The following is a 24,466-nucleotide window of genomic DNA, read 5'->3' on the forward strand; positions in this document are numbered from 1 at the left end:
TATTTACTGAATTTTTTTTTTAAATATTCAAGGGCAAGTATGAAACTTACATATTTACAAATCCATTAAAAGTAACAGCAGCAAAGACCTATCTTGCTACTTTAAACATCTAACAAGAATTGATCGGAAGACTAAATCTTGCACTCATTTATACCAGTGTCACTTGGAAATGGATAGCTCAACCACTAGTAGGTATGTGACCAAAACCTAATGGTACAGGCATAAGATTGTTTCACATTATTTCAGACTACAAGCATAGGGCTGCCATAGTCCCAAGTAATATACTTGTGCCCTTGATAAATGTAAAGGGATTAATACTATATTTGGAGAATATATAGTCTAATGTGAGTCACTTTTCAGAGATGTCAAATGTTCTTCACACAGCATGAGCCCACTGTGTCCTACTGGGAGGTTTATGTTGCAGTAGAGAAGAACAAAAGTGACATTTATGGAGACGGGGAAAAAAGCCCAGATTGAGAGCAATAAACTGAGGAAATTCAAAATATGATCTATTACTAGCAGATTAGTAGTAAAATAGAATGAAATAAAACCAGAGAATTCTTAGTTTCAATATAGGTATAGTTTGTTTAGCCTGGTGAACTAGGTGAGCGCATTGAGTGTTAGAGTACAAAATGGGAGCAAAATAACGTAACCAGTCATAGCATAAAAGCAGTATCTACAGTTTATTGTATCTAGAGAAATCTACAATGACAAAACTGGATTTAACATCCACTTTGATTTTACCATGTTTTATGAAAATTTGACTTCCAGTTCAAGAAGTCTTTTTACTCCCTTTCTCTTTTACTCAAGAGGATGGAGCTGAAATTGTTAGCTATTATGACAGATTAGAATGTGCCTTTTAAAAAAAAAAACTTTCCTCCCATACCATAGCACCACCATAACATCAGAACGTATTACACTAAGGAATGGGCAAGATTCTGCTCTGTTGGAGTGGTATAAATCCAAAACACCTTCCTATGCCCCCTTACCTAGGATAATAACCTCTTAGGGGCAAAGTCCGCAGAGCTATTATAACCTCATTTTTTAACAAGGTAAGTAGTAGTGTAAGAAATACTATTGTTCACAAACCAGTTAGAATTTAGCAAAATATTAGGCTCTTTTTCAGTGTAGAATAAACTTAAATCCATTTGTCAAAATGTATTTTCTAGCTACTGCAATAATTTCTTAAGAAATAAGCTTACAAATCTCTCCAGTGAGGTTGGAGAAGCAGAAGTTTTTTTTAAATGCCCTAGGTTCTTTTCAATGCATCACTGTTTTACTTAGCAAACAATCAATCTGTGGCATCAACAGAAGTGTGAAATGTGTCTGATATAGAAAGTTTCACTCTTTCTTTTCCACTTGAGTGAGGCCACCAAACCCAATTCCTTTAGGACCAAAATTCTTTGCATAGCAAACTGCAAAAGAAAGGGAGAAAGAAGTTAGTAATTAATATTGAGTATTTTTATGTAGTAAGTAATACTAAAAAAACTAATTTATAATTGGAAATCACAGTAAATAAAGTACAATGGCTAGGAAGGCTGTAAGAATAAAATAAACATGGATTCTCTTTCTCAGGCACATCTACTATTCTGACAATGCAACCTCGTTCACTCTTGTTGATTTTGAGATAGACAAACTTGTTAGCTTTGTCTGAAGTCAAGTCAAGCTCCTCTAAGAACAACTTTCAGTACTGTAAAATACTCAAAAAATCTAGGTTATAGGTATTAGAGGCAATTCTAACTCCTGTGAATGCTTTTTGTTTGCAGAGCATGTGGAATAAATATATGGGCTGGGATTTTTAAAAAGGGCCAAAGGGAATTCCTATTGAATTCTCCCTTAGGCGTCTTTGACAATCCCAGCCTAGAACATTGACATACAATTCTTCATACCCTTTTCAGACTATTTAAAGGTGGATTGACTCTGTCTCTGAGAGAGAGAAATCCAAAGTAAATCCTTTATCTTCAATGCTGTTAGCATATTTGTGAAGATCTTTGATTCCCAGTGTAACATTCCTTGGAAAGAATCTCAACTAAGACCATGGTCTTATAATGAGAAGCTTGTGGGCAGACACCTATGTCCTTGTGGAAACCTACTGAAGTGGGTGAAGACCAGTTCAGATGCAGGGGTTTCCCCACACAAATCATTTTGCAGGATCAATGTGATTCTTAGTGGAGAGAGATCCCAAACTTGAGAAGACTTAATATTTATGATAGAAGATATAGATTAATTTGCTTTTTAAATTCACTCCCAATAAGTGATGAGACTGTGGTGTTGCTATGGGATTGTACAAATTATAGATCTTTCTTTAAAGCAAAGAAAGGGAGTGAACTAAATATACTTTCCCAAGTTCAGGTATCTAACAAAGATAGGTGGCGATGCCTACACTTTGTCCGAGTAGAGCAGACTTAGAAGAATATCTTCAGCCATATAGCAGAAATATCTCATAAATAGATTGTACTTACCTTTACAGTAGATTTCTCCATCCTTGTCTGTAACATTTGTAGATTCTAGGCTCTTTCCACAAATAGCACAACGGAAGCAAGTCTTATGCCAAGGCTGAGAGAGAAGGCAGAGACATTACATTATACATTACAAAAAGATTATATCAAGTAGCTAGTATGAAACTTTGACAAGCAACATATAAAGGGTTATAGTTTTATATTTTCTTTGGATGAAAAGACTGAAATTACGTTTCATTAATTTTCATTTCATCTCAGTAACATGTTCCATTTTAGTCACAATAGGTCATTATGCTGATTTTTTGTCATTGCACCCTATCCTAATATGTGACTCCTAATGACCTTCTTACTAGCTAAGATGTCTCAAATGGTGGTCAGAACTCGAATCAGACCCCGTGGGCTATGCAGCAATTGCATGTTAGCCATTCCTTCAAACTTTTAGATTGCAGAGAATTTTCAGTGAATGATCCTAGAACAGCAGTTCCCAAACTGGGATCCACAAAGTGGTAGCAGGTTACATGACACTGGCTTCTCTTTTTTTCCAGCTACACAATCATTAAAAGCTTACAAAATAAACAAGCATTTACTCTGGCTGGCACAGGGATGTTAGGGAGAGGAGGTGGCCCCTGCAATAGTGAACAGTAACGAGGGGCCACCAAACCCAATTAAGATGTGGTTCATACAGTGAAAAAGTTTGAGAACACTTATCCCAAAGAATGAGTTTGCAGCCTGAGGATTGTGAACAGATTTCTTCAGAGTCCCTTTCTTCAAGGGGAGCAGCTGCGGGGGTGGCGGGAATGGTGTCTTAGGGCATGTCTACATGAACAGCGCTGCAGTCGGCACAGCTGTACCGATGCAGCTGCACTGCTGCAGCGTGTCTGGTGAAGATGCTCTATGCCAATGAGAGAGAGCTCTCCCGTCAGCATAATAAAACCACCTCCGCGAATGTCGGGGGGGAGAAGCTCTCTCAATTTGTTATAATTCAGCAAAATTTAAAACCAGTTTTAAAAGATGTTTTAAAATAATAGAATAAAAATCATGTAACAATCCCTTACTTTTCCTCCTCCCATTATTTTCTCTGCAGCATACACTGATTTGCCACAGCGGGGACACTTATCCACATCTCCAAACTTTTTGGTGAACTTTGAAGGGTTGGTAGGCGTAGAAGGGCGAGCAGGCTTTGGTGAGCTGATGGAAACATAGAGATTTTCAGTACATTTAAACATCGCTTGAAAAATCATGTTTCCATTCTCGAAATCTTCTTTCCAATTCAGTGTATTTTTTCGGAAGGGTTAGTCAACATTACAGTATTGGTCACAGGACGTGAAGCTTGATTTATAGTACAGGAAAATAAAAAAATTCTACAGAAGTAAGTGCATTTTACAGTGCTACGGAGCTATTGCTATGACTAAGGTAGCAGATGACATTGCCTTGGTTTTAGTGAATAGCTGCTGGTCTTAACGTTACAGCCAGCCATAACATTGGCTGTGCACATGGCAGTGGCCATGTGCACAAAAAAGACTGTATTTAACAGAAAGGGAGAGGCAAGTGGGGAGTCTAAGAAAAAATATCTGTATTAAAGATACCCTGAAAAATACAAAGCAGCAATACTTAAGTGTTCTCTCTCTAATCAACTAGCTGCTGGGACTTGTTAGTGAGAGGTTAATAAAAAGAGACAGGAATCTGAAATGCTGTCCTCTTTGTTCATTGTAAAGCATCAGCAGGTAGTTTTTGTTTGTTGCCTTCAAAAGGCCTATACTATGTCAAGGTCAGATGCAGAAAAATGGTTTCAACCTATATTTCTGAACTATCAGCCCAACCCAGTGTCAGCTCTTAGTCATTCATGGAGTGACCTTTGAATTCCTGGATTGTCAGACTGCAACATGTCATTAAGCCTACAGAAAGTTAAAAATTCCTGGTGTGACACTCACAATAATGAATGTGCCTGTGACAAAGGATTACTGATAAATACGCTCTCTAAGCTTGTACCTTCAGTATGGATATATTAGCTTCATTACAGAGGAAAATGTTGGAGTCATTTAGAAATGTGCAGCTTTGAAAATCACAAACTATTATAAAAGCATAGTGACATAGGCAGTTATCTGCAGCCAGGATTCTATCCCTCTGTTGAGTCATATATCCTCAAAATGGTATGTGACCCATGAGAGAGGATTTATAATGGATATTTTCCTATAGAGAGAAAAAAGTTAACAGCACGGGGTACTGTAACTATTACTATATTAGTAAAATATAAGTACAGTGCAGCCACTCAGAGGGAAAGATATTTGATTCTATTGTTCTATGGTGAACATGATTGTGGGATTGTGCAACTACTAGCAAATTACAGCTGCAGTGACTATCTAGGTCTGTGGTGATATGTAAAGCAAGGTTTCCTGTACTGTAATTGCCTATTGGAATAGGGAAAAAATTTAAAAAGAAGGCTTTCAAGAGACTGAACATTATTAAAAATTGGCAGAAATGATGAGACTCATGGAAGAAAAACCTATGATTGCATTTATTGTGCCCCTTATGCTAGATGTTGTTATGGAAACCTAATGAAGTGTCCAATAAATGGAGAATATACATTTTTTAAAAAGGTATAATCAATGGGATTTAACTCACTGTTGCAGATCCAAGCCTAGATGTTCGCCAGTATCAGTGCTGAGACACCCTGCCCCTTGTCCAAACCCAATACCTTTGGGACCATATTTTCTTCCATAACAGGTTTTGCAATAGATTTCAGATTCATGAGCTGCTACTGTAGTACTGTCCAGAGCTTTTCTGCAAGCCACTAAAAACAGAGAACAAAAGTGCATATTAAAATTTGTATTTACAAATCTGAGTATTAACATACCTCAGAATTATTGTAATACCAGTTATTTTGTTCTTGAAAATGGTTGATATAAATCAATATTATGCCCTCATCTGGAACATTGAGTTTATTTCTGATAACCCTGTTGAAAAAAGAATATAGCAGAAATAGGAAGAAAGGAGTTCTGATGTATAGCTATTGTAGGGTAAATAAATGTTTACAAATTTGGATCTAGGATAAAGTTACCCTGTGGTCTCTCACTGAAGTAATTAGCATGTATCTGCAAAAAAATAAATAAGGAAGGTTATAACCCTCTTAATATGCTTGCCATTGCATCCTGGAAAGACATGAAGCAGAAGATTAAGGGCTATATTTAACCCTTGATCTTTGTGCATAAACCTCTTTAGCATTAATGGGAGTTCCCTGCATAAAAGGCAGATAGCCTATAACACATACATCTGCTTGGAAGCCCTTAATTGCTCATGATTGAACTGAAATATGGGAATTCCGCTCAAGTGAAATCTCAGTTTTGGAGAAACCTGATTTCCCTTTGTTAGATGGGATGAAGATATGGGTTACTAATGTACACGCCCCCTCCTTCCCCCCCACCCCAGTTTCTCATCCTTTAAAACTGTAGAAAAGTTAATCAGCTGTCATTGTTATAAGCACAAATATTAATATATTTTAAATTCAGCATTTACCAATATTCTGAGACTCTGCTCTTGTTTGTGATGCAAAAATGCCACTCAAGTCATGTTTGAGTCCCTGATAAGTAAAATCATTTCCCAAGTATATCTAATTTATTGTTGAAATATCCAAGATGAACAGAATGTGTCATGAAAGGGAGTAAAGAGCCAGCTTAGTCACCACTGTAAATCTAATGCAGTTTGGTACTAACCAAAAGTGTCTGTTGATTGCTCTATAAAAAGGAGTTGACCTAAGCCTTGTTACTGGTATAGTAGCGACTGTAGTAGTAGCCATCCTGCCAGGCCTGAGCATGGAGGCCAAAGATTGAATGGATCTCCCTCTTAACACTGGAAGAGGTCCCTCCAGGAAGTCAAGGCCAGCACAGAGAAGGTTAAATGAATTCTTTGCATTGGCCTTCACTGCAGAGGGTGGGAGGGAGATTCTCGCAGAGCCATTCTTTTTAGATGATAAATCCTGAGGAACTGTCCCAGATTGAGGTGTCGATAGAGGAGGTTTTGAACAAGTTGATACATTAAACAGTAATAGGTCACCATGACCAAGTGGTATTCACCCAAGAGTTCTGAAGGAACTCAGGCCTGGTCTACACTATGAGTTTAGGTCGACTTTAGCCGCGTTAAATCGAATTTAGCCTGGACATGTTCACACGACGAAGCCCTTTCTTTCGACTTAAAGGGCCCTTTAAACCGGTTTCTTTACTCCACCTCCGACGAGGGGATTAGCGATAAAACGTTATTGGCCTCCGGGAGCTATCCCACAGTGCTTCATTGTGACCGCTCTGGACAGCACTCTCAACTCAGATGCACTGGCCAGGTAGACAGGAAAAGCCCCGTGAACGTTTGAATTTCATTTCCTGTTTGCTCAGCATGGAGAGCACAGGTGACCACGCAGAGCTCATCAGCACAGGTAACCGTGATGGAGTCCCAGGATCGCAAAAGAGCTCCAGCATGGACAGAACGGGAGGTACAGGATCTGCTCGCCATATGGGGAGATGAATCAGTGCTGGCTGAACTCCGAAGCAGTAAACGAAATGGCAAAATATTAGAAAAGGTCTCCAAGGCCGTGAAGGACAGAGGCCATAACAGGGACGCACAGCAGTGCCGCGTGAAAATTAAGGAGCTAAGGCAAGCCTACCACAAAGCCAGAGAAGCAAACGGAAGGTCTGGGGCTGAGCCGCAAACATGCCGCTTCTACGCAGAGCTGCATGCCATTCTAGGGGGTGCAGCCACCACTACCCCAACCGTGTGCTGAGAGTCCCTCACTGGAGAAACACACAGGGAAGCGGGTTCGGGGTACGAGGAAGATGAGGATGAAGATAATGTAAATAGCTCACAGCAGCAAGGAAGCGGAGAAACCGGTTTCCCCAACAGCCAGGATATGTTTATCACCCTGGACCTGGAACCAGTAACCCCCGAACTCACCCAAGACCCTGGGGGCACACAGGGGACCTCTGGTGAGTGTACCTTTGTAAATATTACAAATGGTTTAAAAGCAAGCGTGTTTAATGATTAATGATGAATTTGCTATGGCAATCGCGGTGAGTACAGCTACTGGAAAAGTCTGTTAACGTGTATGGGGATGGAGCGGAAATCCTCCAGGGACATCTCCAGAAAGCTCTCCTTCATGTACTCCCAAAGCCTTTGCAAAAGGTTTCTGGGGAGGGCTGCCTTATCCCGTCCGCCATGGTAGGACGCTTTACCACGCCAGGCCAGTAGCACGTAGTCTGGAATCATTGCATAACAAAGCATGGCAGCGTATGGTCCCGGTGTTTGCTGGCATGCAGACAACATCCATTCCTTATCGCTCTTTGTTATCCTCAGGAGAGTGATATCATTCACGGTCACCTGGTTGAAATGGGGCAATTTTATTAAGGGGACATTCAGAGGTGCCCCTTCCTGCTCTGCTGAACAGAAATATTCCCCGCTGTTAGCCACGCGGTGGGGGGGAGGGGTGAAGTGATCATCCCAGAGAATTGGGTGTGTGGGGGAGGGGAATTAATTGGGTTTGTGCTGCATGTTAACCCTGAAACCGCAGCCCCTCCTTTTACATTGCAAACCGATTTTAAATGGCCAACCCAACGGGTGCTTGGTATGGTTAATGAGAGCAGTACTGTTTTAAACCATCCCCACATGTTAACAAGGTTAAAAAAGCCAAAAGACTGTGTCTTACCATGGCTGCCTGCAAGCTGAAATCTGTGGCCTGGCAGTGCGTGAGTGATCTCTCACACCAAACCGGCAGGCCCTCAATATAAGAGGAAAGATGCGACCTTGTAACGAAAGCACATGTGCTGTGTGATGTGAACAGCAAAATTTAACGTGAAAGAGTGTACCCATTGTTCTCTAAAATGTATCTTTTTTTAACCACCTCTCCCTTCTCCTCCACCAGCTGCAAATGTTTCTCCTTCACAGAGGCTAGTGAAGATTCGAAACCGAAAGCGAAGGACGCGTGATGAAATGTTTACAGAACTACAGACTGCCTCCCACGCTGACAGAGCACAGCAGAATGCGTGGAGGCAGTCAATTACTGATTATAGAAAAGCCCAATATGAGCGAGAGGAGAGGTGGCGGGCTGAATCGCGGGCTGAAGAGCAGAGGTGGCATGCTGAATCGCGGGCTGAAGATGAGAGGTGGCGTCAGCTTGCACACAGAAGGCAAGAGTCGATGCTCCGGCTGCTGGAGCATCAAACTGATATGCTCCGGCTGCTGGAGCATCAAACTGATATGCTCCGGCGTATGGTTGAGCTGCAGGAAAGGCAGCAGGAGCAGAGACCGCCGCTACAGCCCCTGTGTAACCAACAGCCCTCCTCCCCAAGTCCCATTGCCTCCTCACCCAGACGCCCAAGAACACGGTGGGGGGGGGGGCCTCCGGCCACCCAGTCACTCCACCCTAGATGATTTCCCGAGCAATAAGTGTTAAAGTTTTAAAGTTTTAAACTGCAGTGTGTCCTTTTCCTTCCCTCCTCCCCCACCCATCCCGGGCTACCTTTGCAATTATCCCCCTAGTTGTGTGATGAATTAATAAAGAATGCATGAATGTGAAGTAACAATGACTTTATTGCTTCTGCAAGTGGTGCTTGAAGGGGGGAGGGTAGGGGAGGGTGGGGTGGTTGGTTTACAGGGAAGTAGAGTTAACCGGGTGGGGGGGGGGGGCGGAGATTTCATCAAGGAGAAACAAACAGAAGTTTCACACCGTAGCCTGGCCAGTCACAAAACTAGTTTTCAAAGCTTCTCTGATGCGCACCGCGCCATGCTGTGCTCCTCTAACCGCCCTGGTGTCTGGCTGCGCGTAATCAGCGGCCAGGCGATTTGCCTCTACCTCCCACCCCGCCATAAATGTCTTCCCCCTTACTCTCACAGATATTGTGGAGCGCACAGCAAGCAGCAATAACAATGGGGATATTCTTTTCGCTAAGGTCTGAGCGAGTCAGTAAGCTGCGCCAGCGCGCTTTTAAACGCCCAAATGCACATTCCACCACCATTCGGCACTTGCTCAGCCTGTAGTTGAACAGGTCCTGACTACTGTCCAGGCTGCCTGTGTGCGGCTTCATGAGCCATGGCATTAAGGGGTAGGCTGGGTCCCCAAGGATCACGATAGGCATTTCAACATCCCCAACGGTTATTTTCTGGTCCGGGAAGAAAGTCCCTTCCTCCAGCTTTCGAAACAGAACAGAGTGCCTGAAGACGCGAGCATCATGTACCCTTCCCGGCCAGCCCACGTTGATGTCGGTGAAACGTCCCTTGTGATCCACCAGGGCTTGCAGCAGCATTGAAAAGTACCCCTTGCGGTTTATGTACTCGGTGGCTTGGTGCTCCGGTGCCAAGATAGGGATATGGGTTCCATCTATCGCCCCACCACAGTTTGGGAATCCCATTGCAGCAAAGCCATCCACTATGGCCTGCACGTTTCCCAGAGTCACTACCCTTGATATCACCAGGTCTCTCATTGCCCTGGCAACTTGGATCACAGCAGCCCCCACAGTAGATTTGCCCACTCCAAATTGATTCCCGACTGACCGGTAGCTGTCTGGCGTTGCAAGCTTCCACAGGGCTATCGCCACTCGCTTCTCAACTGTGAGGGCTGCTCTCATCCTGGTATTCTGGCGCTTCAGGGCAGGGGAAAGCAAGTCACAAAGTTCCATGAAAGTGCCCTTACGCATGCGAAAGTTTCGCAGCCACTGGGAATCGTCCCACACCTGCAGCACGATGCGGTCCCACCAGTCTGTGCTTGTTTCCTGGGCCCAGAATCGGCGTTCCACGGCATCAACCTGCCCCAGGAACACCATGATTTCCACATTGCTGGGGCCTGTGCCTTGGTCTAGGTCCATGTCCATTTCCTCATCACTCTCGTCGCCGCGCTGCAATCGCCTCCTCCTCGGCTGGTCCTGGTTTTGCTTTGGCATGTCCTGGCTCTGTATATACTCCAGGACAATGCGCGTGGTGTTCATAGTGCTCATAATTGCCGCGGTGATCTGAGCGGGCTCCATGATCCCAGTGCTAGCTATGGCGTCTGGTCTGAAAAAAGGCGCGAAACTAGTATCTGAAGGACCAGGGGAAGGAGGGAGGGAGGGAGGGAGGGAGAGAGGGGCGAGTGACGACATGGCGTACAGGTACAGGGAATTAAAATCAAGAAAGGTGGCTGTGCATCAGGGAGAAACACAAACAACTGTCACACAGAATGCCCCCCTCCCCCCCCGAGATTGAACTCCTAAGCCTGGGTTTAGCAGGCCGTTGATTTGACGGAGGGAGGGGGAAGGAAATGAATACAGAATAAATCTATTTTTTTACATCTTAAGACGACGGTGCAGCATGACTGATAGCCCTCGGCATTTTCTGGGTGCTTGGCAGCAAATACTGGGCGCTTGGCAGTTAGCCTTCAGGCCTATTGCACGATCTGATACTCACTGCAGTATGATGACGATAGATACCAGTCATAATATACTATCTACTGCCAAAAGGCAAGGGGTTGCTGCTGTGTAGCAATGTAGCCCCACGTCTGCAAGCACCCAGATCGCCCTCGGCCTCTTCTGGGTGCTTAGCAGAAAATACTGGGCGCTTGGCAGAAAATAGCATACTACGACTGATAGCCATCATTGTCAAGAAAGTTCGATAGGACAGAGCATGTCTGCCCAGGTGCCCATGATTGACAGCCACTGCTGTACGACGAGGACGGTTACCAGTCGTAATAAACCATCTACTGCCAAAAGGCAAAAGGTAAGGGGCTGGTGCAATGCAGCCCTACGGCTGCCAGCCCCACAGCTACCAGCACCCAGATCGCCGATGAAGGCTACCAGTCATGCTGCACCGTCTACCGCCAAAAGGCAGTTAGCTGTTGCTGCTGTGTAGCAATGCAGTCCCATGTCTGCCGGCACCCGGATGACATATGGTGACGGTGAGCTGAGCTGAGCGGGCTCCATGCTTGCCGTGGTATGTTGTCTGCACAGGTAACCCAGGTAAAAAGGCGCGAATCTATTGTCTGCCGTTGCTGTGACGGAGGGGGAGGGGCCTGACGACATGTACCCAGAACCCCCCGCGGCACTGTTTTTCATCATTCGGGCATTGGGATCTCAACCCATAATTCCAATGGGCGCCGGAGACTGCGGGAACTGTGGGATAGCTACCCATAGTGCAATGCTCCGGAAGTCGACGCTAGCCTCGGTACTGTGGACGCGGTCTGCCGACTAGAGCACTTAGAGCATTTTATGTGGGGACATACACAATCGGCTGTATACAACCGATTTCTATAAAACCGGCTTCTATTAATTCGATCTAATGTCGTAGTGTAGACATACCCTCAGATATGAAATTGCAGAACTACTAACTGTGGCATGTAACCTATTGCTTAAATAACCCCTGTACCAGATGATTGATGGATAGCTAATGTGATGCCAGTTTTTATAAAAGGCTCCAGAAGTGATCCTGGCAATTACAGGCCAGTAAGCCTCACTTCAGTACCAGGCAAGTTGGTGGAAACTATAGTAAAGAACAGAATTATCAGACACATAGATGAACGTATGTTGGAGAAGAGTCAACACGGCTTTTGTAAAGGGAAATCATGCATCATCAATCCATTGGAATTCTTTGAAGATGTCAACAAATGTGTGGACAAGGGTAATCCAATAGCTATAGTGTTCTTGGACTTTCAGAAAGCCTTTGGCAAGTCCCTCACCAAAGGCTCTTAAGCAAAGTAAGGGTCATGGGATAAGAGGGAAGGTTCTCTCATGTATCAATAACTGGTTAAATAGGTTAGAAAGAAATGGTCAGTTTTCACAGTGAAGAGAGGTGAATAGCAGGGTCCCCCCAGGATCTGTCTGAGACTAGTACCATCCATCATATTCATAAATTATCTGGAAAAAGGGGTAGTGAGGTGGCAAAGTTTGCAGATGATACAAAATTACTCAAGATAGGTAAGTGCAAAGCTGACTGCAAAGAGTTACAAAGAGATCTCACAAAACTGGGTGAATTTCATCTGCTGTTTTCTTGACCAGTCAAAGTTGATAAATGCTCAATGTTGGGGTCTAATTTAGCTATTACCGTTCAAGAAAGTGATCTTGGCATCGTTATGGATAGTTATCCAATGCCAAGATCAAGGTGCAGCAGCAGTCAAAAAATCCCAACAGAATTTTAGGACCCATTAGGAAAGAAGTAGATAATAAGACAGAAAATATTATGCCATTAAATAAATCCATGCTATGCCCACAGCTTGAATACTATGTGAAGTTCTGGTTGCCCCATCTCAAAAAATATATCCTAGGCTTTGTCTACACTAAAGGGAAAAGTCGATCTAAGCTATGCAATTTGAGTTATGTAAATAGTGTAACTCAAATAGACATAGCTTAGATCTACTTACCGCGGGGTCCACACTATGCGATGTTGACAAGACACTCTCCCATTGACTCCCCTTACTCTTCGCGATCAGGTGGAGTATAGGAGTCGGCGGGGTCTTCATTAGACCCGCTAAATCGACTGCTGATGCACTGATCGTCGCAGTGTCGATCCTCTGGTAAGTGTAGACAAGCCCTTAGAATTGGGAAAAGTACAGAGAAGGGCAACAAAAATGATTTGGGGTATAGCGCAGCTTCCATATGAGGAGAGATGAAAAAGACTGGGACTGTTCAGCTTGGAAAAGAGATGACTGATATGATAGAGGTCTATAAAATGAATGGTGAGGAGAAAGTGAAGAAGGAAGTATTATTTACTCCTAGCAAAATGCACAAACGTGGGATCACCCAATTAAATTAATAGGCAGCAGGTTTAAAACAAACATAAGGAAGTGCTTCTTCATACAATGCGTAGTCAACCTGTGGAACTCATGGTGAGAGGAATGTTGTGAAGGGCAAAAGTGTAATTGGGTTTTAAAAAGAATTAGATAAGTTCATGGATGATAGGTTCATCAATGGCTATTAGCCAAGATGGTCAGGGATGCAACCCTGTGCTCTGAGTGTTCCTAAATCTCTGATTGCAAGAAGCTGGAACTGGCTGATAAATTGCCCTGTTCTGTTCACACCCTCTGAAGCATCTGGCACCACCCATTGTCAGAAGACAGGATACTGAGCTAGATGGAGCTCTGGTCTGACCCAGTATGGCCATTCTTATGTCATTATCGCTGGAGCAGTATGCACTGCATTTGGTGTACCTGTCCTATAGATAAATAGAGCAGTAAGATAGAGAAATTACCTCCTCTAAACTATCTGCTCCCTGGCTCTAAACATTTGGGTGGTCCCTTGTGTAATGCAAAAAGGGAGCTGATCACAGTGAGGCTCAGCTGGCAAGCTACATATTTATAACCACTTATGAATCATATTCCAATCAAAGTGCTGTCCAGGGAAATAGTCCCACTCTGATTTTGCCAAATGTTTCAAACCCATTTGTTGGTATTAACTTTCAAGAAGAGCTTCTGGGCCCAACCCAGAAGACTGCTTGCCTGGTGGTTGAAATAGGCATGGCTTTGGCCAAAATTGTATCGCCACAGAAAATATTTGCAAAGATCTAAAACTTCATTACATTTGTGGTTTCCTGGCGATAGTTAGAATTGCTGGTGCTATGCATTGGTATCGTGTTGGGTGGGATTCCACACAAGGTATCTCCAGAAAATCCTTCTGATGACCGGGAACCACTCACCAGATTCAGTGCAAAGTATCAGACATGAATCATCTCTGAATGACCCTTACATACTCTCACTTCCCACCCCGTAGGCTTATTTTCATTGTATCTGGAAGACAAGATGGCCATGGGCCACGCTGAGAAAAAAAAAAAGCATCAAACTTCTTGAGTGTACAGCTTGTGCTGTTTAGTTTTCTAAAATTTCCTCAGCTGTCACCTTCTGATTTACTTTGACTGCATCACTAGTGGCATTTCTGAATAGAAAGAAAAGAGTAACCAGAAATTGAAAGCTCCTCTCAGAAGCAGTGTAAGTAATATTCTAGGCAGAGAAGAATCTGGTGCCTTTCAAGGCAAGTCACATAAGGGGTACACTGAAACAGAAAATAAGACCTGAGGTCATCCTCCTGATTCCCACCAGCCAGGAGGCTTGGTTCTGGGGCTTAATAGAGCTAGCCATTGAACCTCTAATGCACCATTAGAGAACACCAGACCTCATGAATAAGGGGTCCCTTTCTCATGAAGTGTAGTTCAGCAGGGATATAAGGACTGAAGGGGAGCTCCTGAGCAGTACTTCATTTGTGCCAGGGCTTGGCAGTTCATAGCCCCAGCACCTCTGGGCTTGCCAGGTCTGAGCCCCAGCACCTCTAGGCTTGGCAGTTCATAGCCCCAGCACCTCTGGGCTTGCCAGGTCTGAGCCCCAGCACCTCTAGGCTTGGCAGTTCATAGCCACAGCACCTCTAGGCTTGAAACCACGTCAGTTATGAAAATTTAAAAAATTGCACTGGCTAATTGCTTGAGCCCAGGCACCTCTTTCATTACAAATTAAGCACTGCTTCTGGGTCATCAAGTCCAGCCCCCTGCATGCAGGCAACCCATTGTATAATCCCATTCATAAATTTATCAAGTTCCATTTTAAAACTAGTTAGGTAGTTTGACCCCTCTATGCCTATTTGGAAGGCTGTTCCAGAACCTCACTCCTCTGATGATTAGAAACCTTCTAATTTCCAGCCTAAATTTGTTCATGGTCAATTTGTTCTTGTGACACCATTGTCCTTTATCTTAAATAGCTCTGATCCCTTCTGGAGTTTACTCCCCTGATGTATTTATAGAGAGCAATCATATCTCCTCTCAGCCTTCTTTTTGCTAGGCTAAGCAAGACAAGCTATTTTAGTCTCCTCTCGTAAGATAGGCTCTCCATTCCCCTGTTCATCCTAGAAGCCCTTTTGTGCACCTGTTCCAGTTGGAATGTATCTTTTTTGAACATGGCCAACCAGAACTGTACACAGTATTCCAGATGAGGCTTTACCTCAGGTACTTACCTTAATACTTGCCTACTTTTACTGGAAATACATTGCCTGATATAGCCAAGGATCACATTTGCCTATTTCACAGCTGCATCACATTGATTAATACACTGTGATCAACTACTACACTTTGGTCTTTCTCTTCCTCAATAATTTCCAACTTATGAGCCCCCAGCATGCAGCAGAGATTCTCATTGGTCCCCACATATATGACCGTGTACTTTCTTGTATTAAATTTATTCCCATTTCTGTTTCTCCAGTCCTCAAGGTTATCCAGTTTTTCCTGTATAATATCCCTATCCCCCTCTGTATTGACAGTGCCTTCCAACTTTGTGTCATCAGTAAATTTCATTAGCACACTCCTACTTTTGTGCCTGGTTAATGAAAATATTAACTAAAGATTGGTCCCCAGACCAAGCTGCCTAGCCCAACAGTTCTCCTTTCAACACAATTTGTTGTCATCTCCCCTCTAGCCAGTTCCTTATCTAGCTTACAGTTCTTGTACAAATCCCCATCTTCTTCAGGTTATAATTTTGCAGGTGATACCATGTCAAATGTATTACTGAAAACCAGATCTACTGCATGTCCCTTGTCTAAAACATCAGTTATCTTGTCAAAGAAAGATATGAGGTTAGTTAGGTATGATCTACATTTGATAAACCCATGTTGCATTTTATCCCATTTTCCATTTACCTCCACATCTTTAATTATTCTTCCCTTTGAAATTTGTTCTGCAGTCTTGTATTCTATTGAGGTCTAACTAATGCAGGGGTGGACAAACTACAGCCCCCAGGATTGCCACCCCCATGGTGCCGCGGGCCCTGTGCCACTCCAGGAAGTGGCCGGCACCACGTCCCTGTGGCCCTGGAGCTGCTCCAGGTAAGCTGCACCCCAAACCCCTCCTGCATCCCTCACCCCAACACCCTGCCCTGAGCCCACTGCCGCACCCCTCCTGCACCCCAACCCCCTTGCCCTGAGCCCCCTGCCACACCCCACACCCCTCCCTGCACCACTGCCCTGAGCCCCCTCCTGCACCCCAACCCCCTTCCCTGAGCCCCCTTGTACACCCTGCACCCCTTCTGAGCCCCTTCCTGCACACCGCACCCCCTCCTACCCGAGCCGTACATTCATGGCCCTGCATGCAATTTCCCCACCCAGATGTGGCTCTCGGGCCAGAAAGTTTGCCCACCCCTGAAATAATGGGTCTATAGTTGTCCAGATCACTTTTTCTCCCTTTCTTAAATATAGGTACCATGTTTGCTATTCTCCAGTCGTATGGTACAACTGCCAATTTTAATAGATTTATTAAAAATCCTTGTTACTGGACTTGCAATTTCATATACCAATTCTTTCAGTATTCTGGGATGGAAATTATGCAGTTTCCCCATCTCAATAACTTGAGCAACACTAGAGTCATTGATATGCTTAAAGCACCCAGATAGCACTCAACCAGGAATTCTGTTCCTTTATCTTGCCATATTTCACTTCTGGTGTGAGAGAAACAACAAGAATCTCAAATATCTGGTGATCTCAACTATTCTAGAGTTTCTTCGGGGTGGTTTAGATAAGGTTCTACAACCAAGCACCAAAGAGAGCTAGGTACCAGCTCTGTTCTCTATGCAAGGATATTATAAGGTTTAACTCACTGCTAAATCTCTTGGAGATCTTTGAATGGAAAGTGCCATAGAAATGTCAGACATTGGTAATAGGATACAAAGTTTTATCCTCTAGGTCACCAGTTTAAATCTAGCCCAGACTGAAAGAGACTAAAAGTTAATAAGAGCTGACAGCTGTTAGTGGTCTCAGTTCAGTTCCCAGTGAATAGGCGTCCATGTTGTAAAAAGCCCACAGCACAACTACCACTAATTAGCACCGCTCAGTGTCAGCAGAGTAGCCAAAAAGTGAATGGGCATTGAGAGTAGACTATTCTCTCATCCTAGAAGTTACCTCCCCAGGTGAGGCACTTTGGTGAGACAGTTTGAGCAATGCTACACTGCAATTGCTTATGCTGTCCCTGTTCTATGGATAAATAGTTCTGGAAACTGAATTCCACTATCAATCCAGAATCTTTCAATAGCATTAATACTATAAAAACCAAGAAGCAATACAGTTTAGCAAATAGTGGTCATGTTTTTTCAGATGGGACTAGTAATTTTAGGTGCGTCAGACTTTTTTCTTGGGGGGTGAGCGGGAAGTGGAACCCAAGTTGATACTTGGAAAGGCATGATTTTCAGAAAGTACCGAGTACCCGCCTCATGTCTCAAATGTGGCATGTGTAAATTGAGGCATCCACTTTTGAAAAATCTCTGCCATTATATGCAAAGCCCTTTCTCGGATACCCTTTGGACTTCACCTCCTCCCCCACCTTAATATGCCTGCAGGTTTTTCAAGGCTAGCATCTAATTTACACACTGACTATGTGACTTGAAGAAAAAGGCAGATTAGCTCACATGACTAGCACACAAAAATAAAGTGCGTAGTGAGTAAAGAAGGGCTGGGAGTTCAAACTCCAGAATGGTTAGTTGGTTATTTTCAAACACTTTTTTTCATGAAAAGAAAAAGTTATGGATCAAACTGTGTCACTAGGGACCTGATCTAAAACTCATTGAAGTCAGTGGGAGTCTTTCCTGTAACTTCAGTGGCTTTTGGATCAGGCACTAGTTGCTAATAGGCAGTACAGTGATAAAAATAGACAAAGCTATCCAGGAAAAAGAAACATATTTGCAATTTTTTTTTTAATTAATGCCAGTAAAACTAGAAGCTTCTGTTAATTTGTGAACCTGATCACTCTTTGCTGCATTCTCATCTGTTCTGCAATGATAATTATGTTTACTGTGGGAGTTGAGGGATGATGGAAACTCCAGCAGCAGATAAAATGGTTCTATTTTTGGCACCATACAGATAGAGTATCTATGTACCACAACAGATGGAGCAAAAGCCCTTGAAGTGCTATTGTTGAAATAGCTCTGAGACCTGTCATCTGCTCAGAGACCGTTCATAAACCATCACTAAGTAGTTTCAGGTTTATAAAGCGAGATCCTGCCAAATATCCACCACAGCTGTGTTTTAAGTAAAATCCAAGAGGGAAACAAAGTAGGTAAACAGCAGTCTGCACAAGGGAGTGTTATTTCACATTCTTCATAGGACAAATTATACTCAGTGCAGGTAAGTGCCACCTATAATTAAGATTGCAGGACACTTCCCATTATAAGACCTTATTTTCAGTTGCTGCCAAACTTTAACAGTTTGGGCTAAAATTTTCCATGCTGGGTTTCTGCGTCAGATTTATTTATTTATTGTTTACAGTTTTAGCTAAAAATGGTTCATCTGTTTCCAATAATGAATTAGGGAGAAATAGTGTCTTTCCCATATTCAATTTTTTTTTTTTACAGTTGTTTTATTGAGACGATCTTGTTTTGGAGCAGGGACTTGAAATTTGACATGGGTGTGGGGGAAGGGAGTGCCTTTTGCCATCCTGGTGAAAATGTGCCCAAACCTGGCCAAGTTATAAGCCTCTGAGAAAACTCCATTTGCGCATGCTCAGTAGAGATTTGTTAGTTTGACAGCTAAATTCTCTGACGATTCCCTGTAGACTGAACATGCACCATCCCTATAGAACAACTGAGTGTGCTTCAGCCCAGGGCTGCAGGGATGGAGCAGGATTTTCCCTGAAGTTCATCCTTCCAGCTACTGAAAGACTACTATGGCACTGGGCATCAGAACTGAGAGAAGAGAGGCAGTTTCTCCTGTGCTCTCAGTGCTTCCACTGGGTCTGGTTCTGTGGAAAAAACAGGATGTGATCATGTAATTAAAGACTGTATCATAACACATATGCAAAAGGAGGCTAAATGAAGGTTCCACAGGACACCTTAATTCTGGCATTGCCTAATTCTTGAATGCTTGATTTTGCAACCGTAGTGTTCGTTTAACATAGTTGGTTTTGTTTGGATGTACTATGTAATATGTTGGTTGAACTATTTCCCTATACTTGTACATCTCCAGTCAAGAAAAAAAATGCCATGTTATCAGTGTTCCTGTCGATGTTTATGTACTACAATATGGGTGCTACATCAAACCTAAGAAAGACCGCTATTGGTGTGATGAGGTAAACTATTATGACTAATGCAAAACCAAAAATTTACTGTTGTGCAGAGACGAAGCCAGAAAAATTTCTACTCCAAAGGAGATTGTCATGGGCATCTAAAAACAGGGCTATAATGGAAACTACTTTGCAGCCTTAATTATACTGGTTGCTACTACTGCCTGCTATAATGACTTGTTTATAATAATGATATGTACACAACGTCTGCTTCCATTTCTAGCATTTAAATTGGTTTAGTAATGAGATTTAAGTTTTAAAGGGGAAAAGATTTGCTATAAGGGATATCTTCTATTCTTTTCAACTAACCATGTATGAAGAATACAATGTACCAGCATTTACATGATTGGGTTACATTTTCTATACTTGGTGCTTATCATCTTCAAAGGATTTTATAAACAAACTATTCACCCTAGCCTGGAAGTAAGCATTGTAATTAGATGTGGAGAAATACAAGCAGGGAAGTTAAAGTCCGTTTTTTCAAAAGTACCTTATAATTTTGATTATCTCAATTTTTGGTTGTCCAATTTGAGTCTGCTCAGCAGCCACAATTCCAGATGCAGTCAATCAGAATTACAAGTGCTCGGGACCTCTGAATATCAACCTTGAGATGTTTCAAGCTGGACACCCAAAAACTGAGGCACACGCAAACAGCCATTTTTGAAAATTTAGGCCTAAGTGATTTGGCCAAAGCTTCAGAAGGAATCATTGTTGGAGGCAGGATTAGAACTTACGTGTGCATGACTCCAAATCCCATGCTCAGACACCTAGACTGCTTTTCTTCATGGCTGTGCAATCTCTTATTTTATTTGGAAAGCCTGCCATGCCTGTCCTGAGCGATGAGGTGTGTCCTAGCACCCAGTACAGCCATAGAATATTGCATGATAGCGCACAAACATGATACTGACTCACCTACTCCAGGACTGATCAGTATTACCTGGAACTAACTGTCATGGAAAAAGAATCACCAGTTAGCATACCTCTCAGCTGCCAATCGTTATAAGGACTATCTCTGATTTTGATACTTTTTTTTTTATTCAGATTTTTTGCTTCTGTCTCAGATGTTTACTGCAGTATCTAACTTATTAATATTTAAATTAGCTACCTCAGTGTGGGCCAAATTCCAAGTCTATGCATTAAAAAAATGTGACTCACAAATATACACTTTGTGCCTGATCCTCCACTACTATGCACTTTGTGTTGTCATTTACACTTGTGCAAACCACTACCAATCTAAAATTGTCTGCTGACACAGGTGGTAAGTGGAGATCAGGCCAGATATTTTCTGGCCAACCTATTCTTCACTCCCATGTCAAGAAAAAAGCCTGACTGCAAGGTAAATGCTATGGCACTACTGCCTTCCTCCTCTAGGGGCAGCTACTGCTGAGCTGATGTTTTCTCTCCCTGCATTCTCAGCTCCTCCACTTTCCTCCTGCAGCTCTTAGATTGGTAGGTCCATGGAGAGGAAGAGTCCATTTCACAGAGTTGGCTGTAGGGAGTGAAAAGGCATTGCATAGGGATGAGCATTGCATAGGGAAAGGAGCAGGAGGAAGGAGGACATGGCAATGGAGGAGGCACTTTAAAGATGTCTATACAGAAGGGGTCCAATTCCTGTTGGCATCGCTGGACTCTCACGGCAGCCATCCCCTGCAATCTCCCATTAAGCAATGCCTTCTTGTGTGACTGGGTGAGTTTAAAAGAATTGGTGTTTGCAATTGTTATAGACCTGATTTTTCAATTTGAAACCTACTCCTTTGTATATTGTAGTTATATTGTAGTCTGTGATGAGTGGTAAAGACCCTTGGGGACACCCAGGGTCACGGTTCTCCCACATCCCAGTTTTCCTATAAAAACATTTCCTGTGTGGAAAGGGGGACTCTACAGCCTACGGGGTATTGCCCTCCTGTGCTAAAGGCAGTACTTAATTTGTGCCGGGGCTTGCCAGGGCCGAGCCCCAGCACCTCTAGGCTTGACAGTTCATAGCCCTGACACCTCTGGGTTGCCATGTCAGTTATGAAAGTAAAACAATTGCTTGAGCCCGAGCAGCTCTCTCATTACTAATTAAGCACTGGCTGAAGAGGTAGGAAGCTGGAGCAGCTGGACCCAATTACTAGGAGCTGCTATTAAGAGGTAAACTGACACAGCCCTTCATTCCCTGATGCAAAGGCTTTCTAACTGTAAGCAGTTTGGTTGTGATTTGTTTTCTGTTAGGAGCCTTGCCTTTAGAGTAAGCACCCACATGAGCACCCTGCTGAAGAGACACTTACTGGGTGTTGGCTCTGAGAATAGACTGACTGCTTCTCCAAAGGAGGTCCCTTCCCACTCACCCTCAGACTGACCAAACAGCTCTGATTTACAGCAGCTTTACCTGAGCTACCTGTGTCTTGTTCTGCAGTCTGGAGAAAGCCAGAACCTCTGTAGCGTTCAGTGCAATGGGGATTCCCCCCTTCAGTCCCATACGTGGGATGCTCCCTATACTGGAAGTAGTATGTGGGACAGTCTAGAGCTGCTCATGGTGGCCTTATGTAGGGTGACCAGATAGCAACTGTGAAAAAACAGGGCAGGGGGTGGGGGGTAATAGGCGCCTATATAAGAAAAAGTCCCAACAAATGGGACTGTCCCTTTAAAAATGGGACATCTGGTCACCCTACCTTATGCTGCTCCTGCAGTGACGGTGGGGGTTCTCCTAGGGTCACCAGACAGGAAGTGTGAAAAATCGGGACGGGGTGGTGGGTAATAGGAGCCTATATAAGAAAAAGACCCAAAAATCGGGACTGTCCCTATAAAATTGTGACATCTGGTCACCCTAGGTTCTCCCCTGGTTTCTTGTGACTCAGGTAGGCCCTCTGTACAGTGCTGGAGCAGTGTATAGGGAAGTAGAGTGACCAGGTAACTTGTGCCTGCTGCCCCCTTGAGGTTCTCCCCAAAATGAGATGTGTATTTCTGATTAAGCTGGCTCAGGGTGAAATTTATCCTGCTGCCAGGGGATCGCTACAGCCCTCTAGTCTACTCCATACCATTTAAGTCCTCAGTGGTGTTAAGGGCCTCTGTCTAGGGCTATGTTTCACACCCACTGAACAAAAATTCTAAATGAATAAAGTAAATTAGAGCAAGTCTCTTCTCTGGTTCTGAGCAGATTTGACACTCAAGGAGCTTGTTGCTGCAGCACTAAGTTATTGGAATGAATCATGTTAAAATGGGAGTTATACTGAGCCATGGAGATATTGCAACGTTACAACAATGTAGCTCAGCTTACTGCAGTGGAAGCATGTCTTGTGAAAACTCCTGCCATTGCACTGGATTTCCTCAGCATGATACACTGACTTGTCACAAGCACCACATTTGGCGCCACCTCCCCAGTTCGGCATCCTTAGGTTTGAAGCGTTACCTAAAAAAAGCAAACAAATAAAAGAACTGTCAGCAGAAATTGCCCAGACTTAATTAGAGCAACTTGGATTCCCCCTTTTTGTTCTCTTGGCCCCAAAGCCAGCATAGCTGCCCACATGAGTATCACCCCAGTATTTGCAGATTCTCTGGTGGCAAAGAGCCAGCGTACTAACTCCTATACCACTCTGTCTCCCTGAGGCTGGCATATGAGCATCACTGAGGAAGGTGGGGGAAGAGGCATTGCCAGGACTTCCATATGCCCCTGAGAACGTTGGCTGCTATCATGGCCCTTGGGGACCCTTGGTGGTCAGCCTTTAGTCAATAGCTGAGGAGTGATGGTCCAATAGACCATGATCAAGAGGAAGGATATTCCAGTGGTTAGGCTTTAGCTGGGGCCTTAGACACCTGCATTCAATTCCCTTTTCTGCTACAGACTTCCTGTGTGATCCTGGGCAAGTCACTCCATTTGTAAAACAGGAAAATACTACAGTACTATGCCTATCTCACAGGGATACTCTGAAGATTGTGTATGCTCAGATTCTATGGTAGTAGGGGGCCATATATAAATATCTAGGATATCTGAGGGCTGCATTTTCCAAAGATTACCTTTTCCTTTCATTGCTGCTTTTCTGCAGCGTTGGCCTTTTCCTTGGTCACTAACTTTCATATAACTTTTGTGTGGCAAAGAGTATGGAGGATCTGGATCCTATACAGAATTCAAAGCTTTAGTGGAGTTTTACAAGTGAATCCGAGGACAGAATTTGGCCTTGTAAATTTTCTAGGGATCAATATTCCAAGCTTATCTGTCAAGGGATACCATATTTTACTGTTTTATTACCTCTCTCCAAAGCAACTGTTGTTTTATTCAAGGCTACCATGTGTTCTTGCTCACTGACAGACATATAAAGGAAATCTCCTGTACCCATATTTCTTTAAACTTACGATATGATCGATTGTGAAGTTAGATTAAGGAATTAATACCTACAGAATTTAGTCTTACATTTAACGTTATTTTTGGTGGCTTTTTCATGGATACAGGTTGTTCATCCTTCTGAATTATGCAAACACAACAGATGCAACAGCCCTACTAACCAGTCAACAATGAATAATAATATTTAGTTTTTCTGAGATACTTCACTCAGGGATCTCAGGATTTGCAAAGGAATGTGAACTTCTTATTCCCTTTGTACAGATGGGGATACAGAGAAGTGAAGTGACTTGCCCAGGTCACATGAGGTCAGTGTCGGAGCCAGAAATAGAACCCAGGTCACCTGACTCCAACCCCAGTGTCCTCTCTGCTGACCATGTTGTACATCAGATTCTAAAACAACTAGAGCAAATCTGGTTTGCCCTGGGGCTTTCTTGATGTTTCTGAGTCATAGTTTTTAGGAAGACTGGAATGTCATCTTGTCATTTGCACGTCACATTATCAGACTGTTTGGAGCTCCTGGCTCAGGCCTTTCTTATCCTTCTTGGAAAGCCAGTCACTTTCTTATTATAGTTAACTGTTCTTTCAAAGCCAGCTTTGGGTCAGCTTGTTCCAATTTGGCTCTGATAATTTCTCAGCTGAGATATATACCGGGTACTTAGCTAAGGAAAAG

The 24,466-nt window shown here is 43.4% G+C and overlaps 1 protein-coding gene across 1 annotated transcript; it reads right to left on the reverse strand.

The window, feature by feature from the left end:
* Positions 1-1,341: 1,341 nt before the first annotated feature.
* On the reverse strand, positions 1,342-22,846 carry CSRP3 (cysteine and glycine rich protein 3). Its single transcript, XM_065403748.1, has 5 exons — positions 22,735-22,846; positions 5,082-5,250; positions 3,515-3,647; positions 2,463-2,556; positions 1,342-1,415 (listed from the first exon to the last, which is right to left on the reverse strand). The coding sequence occupies exons 1-5, from the start codon at positions 22,844-22,846 to the stop codon at positions 1,342-1,344; spliced, it is 582 nt and encodes a 193-aa protein (XP_065259820.1).
* Between the last annotated feature and the right edge of the window lie 1,620 nt (positions 22,847-24,466).

This window comes from Emys orbicularis, chromosome 4 (assembly GCF_028017835.1).
Source record: "Emys orbicularis isolate rEmyOrb1 chromosome 4, rEmyOrb1.hap1, whole genome shotgun sequence".
NCBI lineage: Eukaryota > Metazoa > Chordata > Testudines > Emydidae > Emys > Emys orbicularis.

Excerpts from the sequence above, each read along its gene's own strand:
- CSRP3 (XM_065403748.1), bottom strand. The coding sequence starts at position 22,846 with ATGCCGAACTGGGGAGGTGGCGCCAAATGTGGTGCTTGTGACAAGTCA. Across the intron at positions 3,648-5,081 it reads CTAGGCTTGGATCTGCAACA|CTCACCAAAGCCTGCTCGCC; the intron begins GTGAGTTAAATC and ends TGTTTCCATCAG. Across the intron at positions 2,557-3,514 it reads AAATAATGGGAGGAGGAAAA|CCTTGGCATAAGACTTGCTT; the intron begins GTAAGGGATTGT and ends CTTCTCTCTCAG.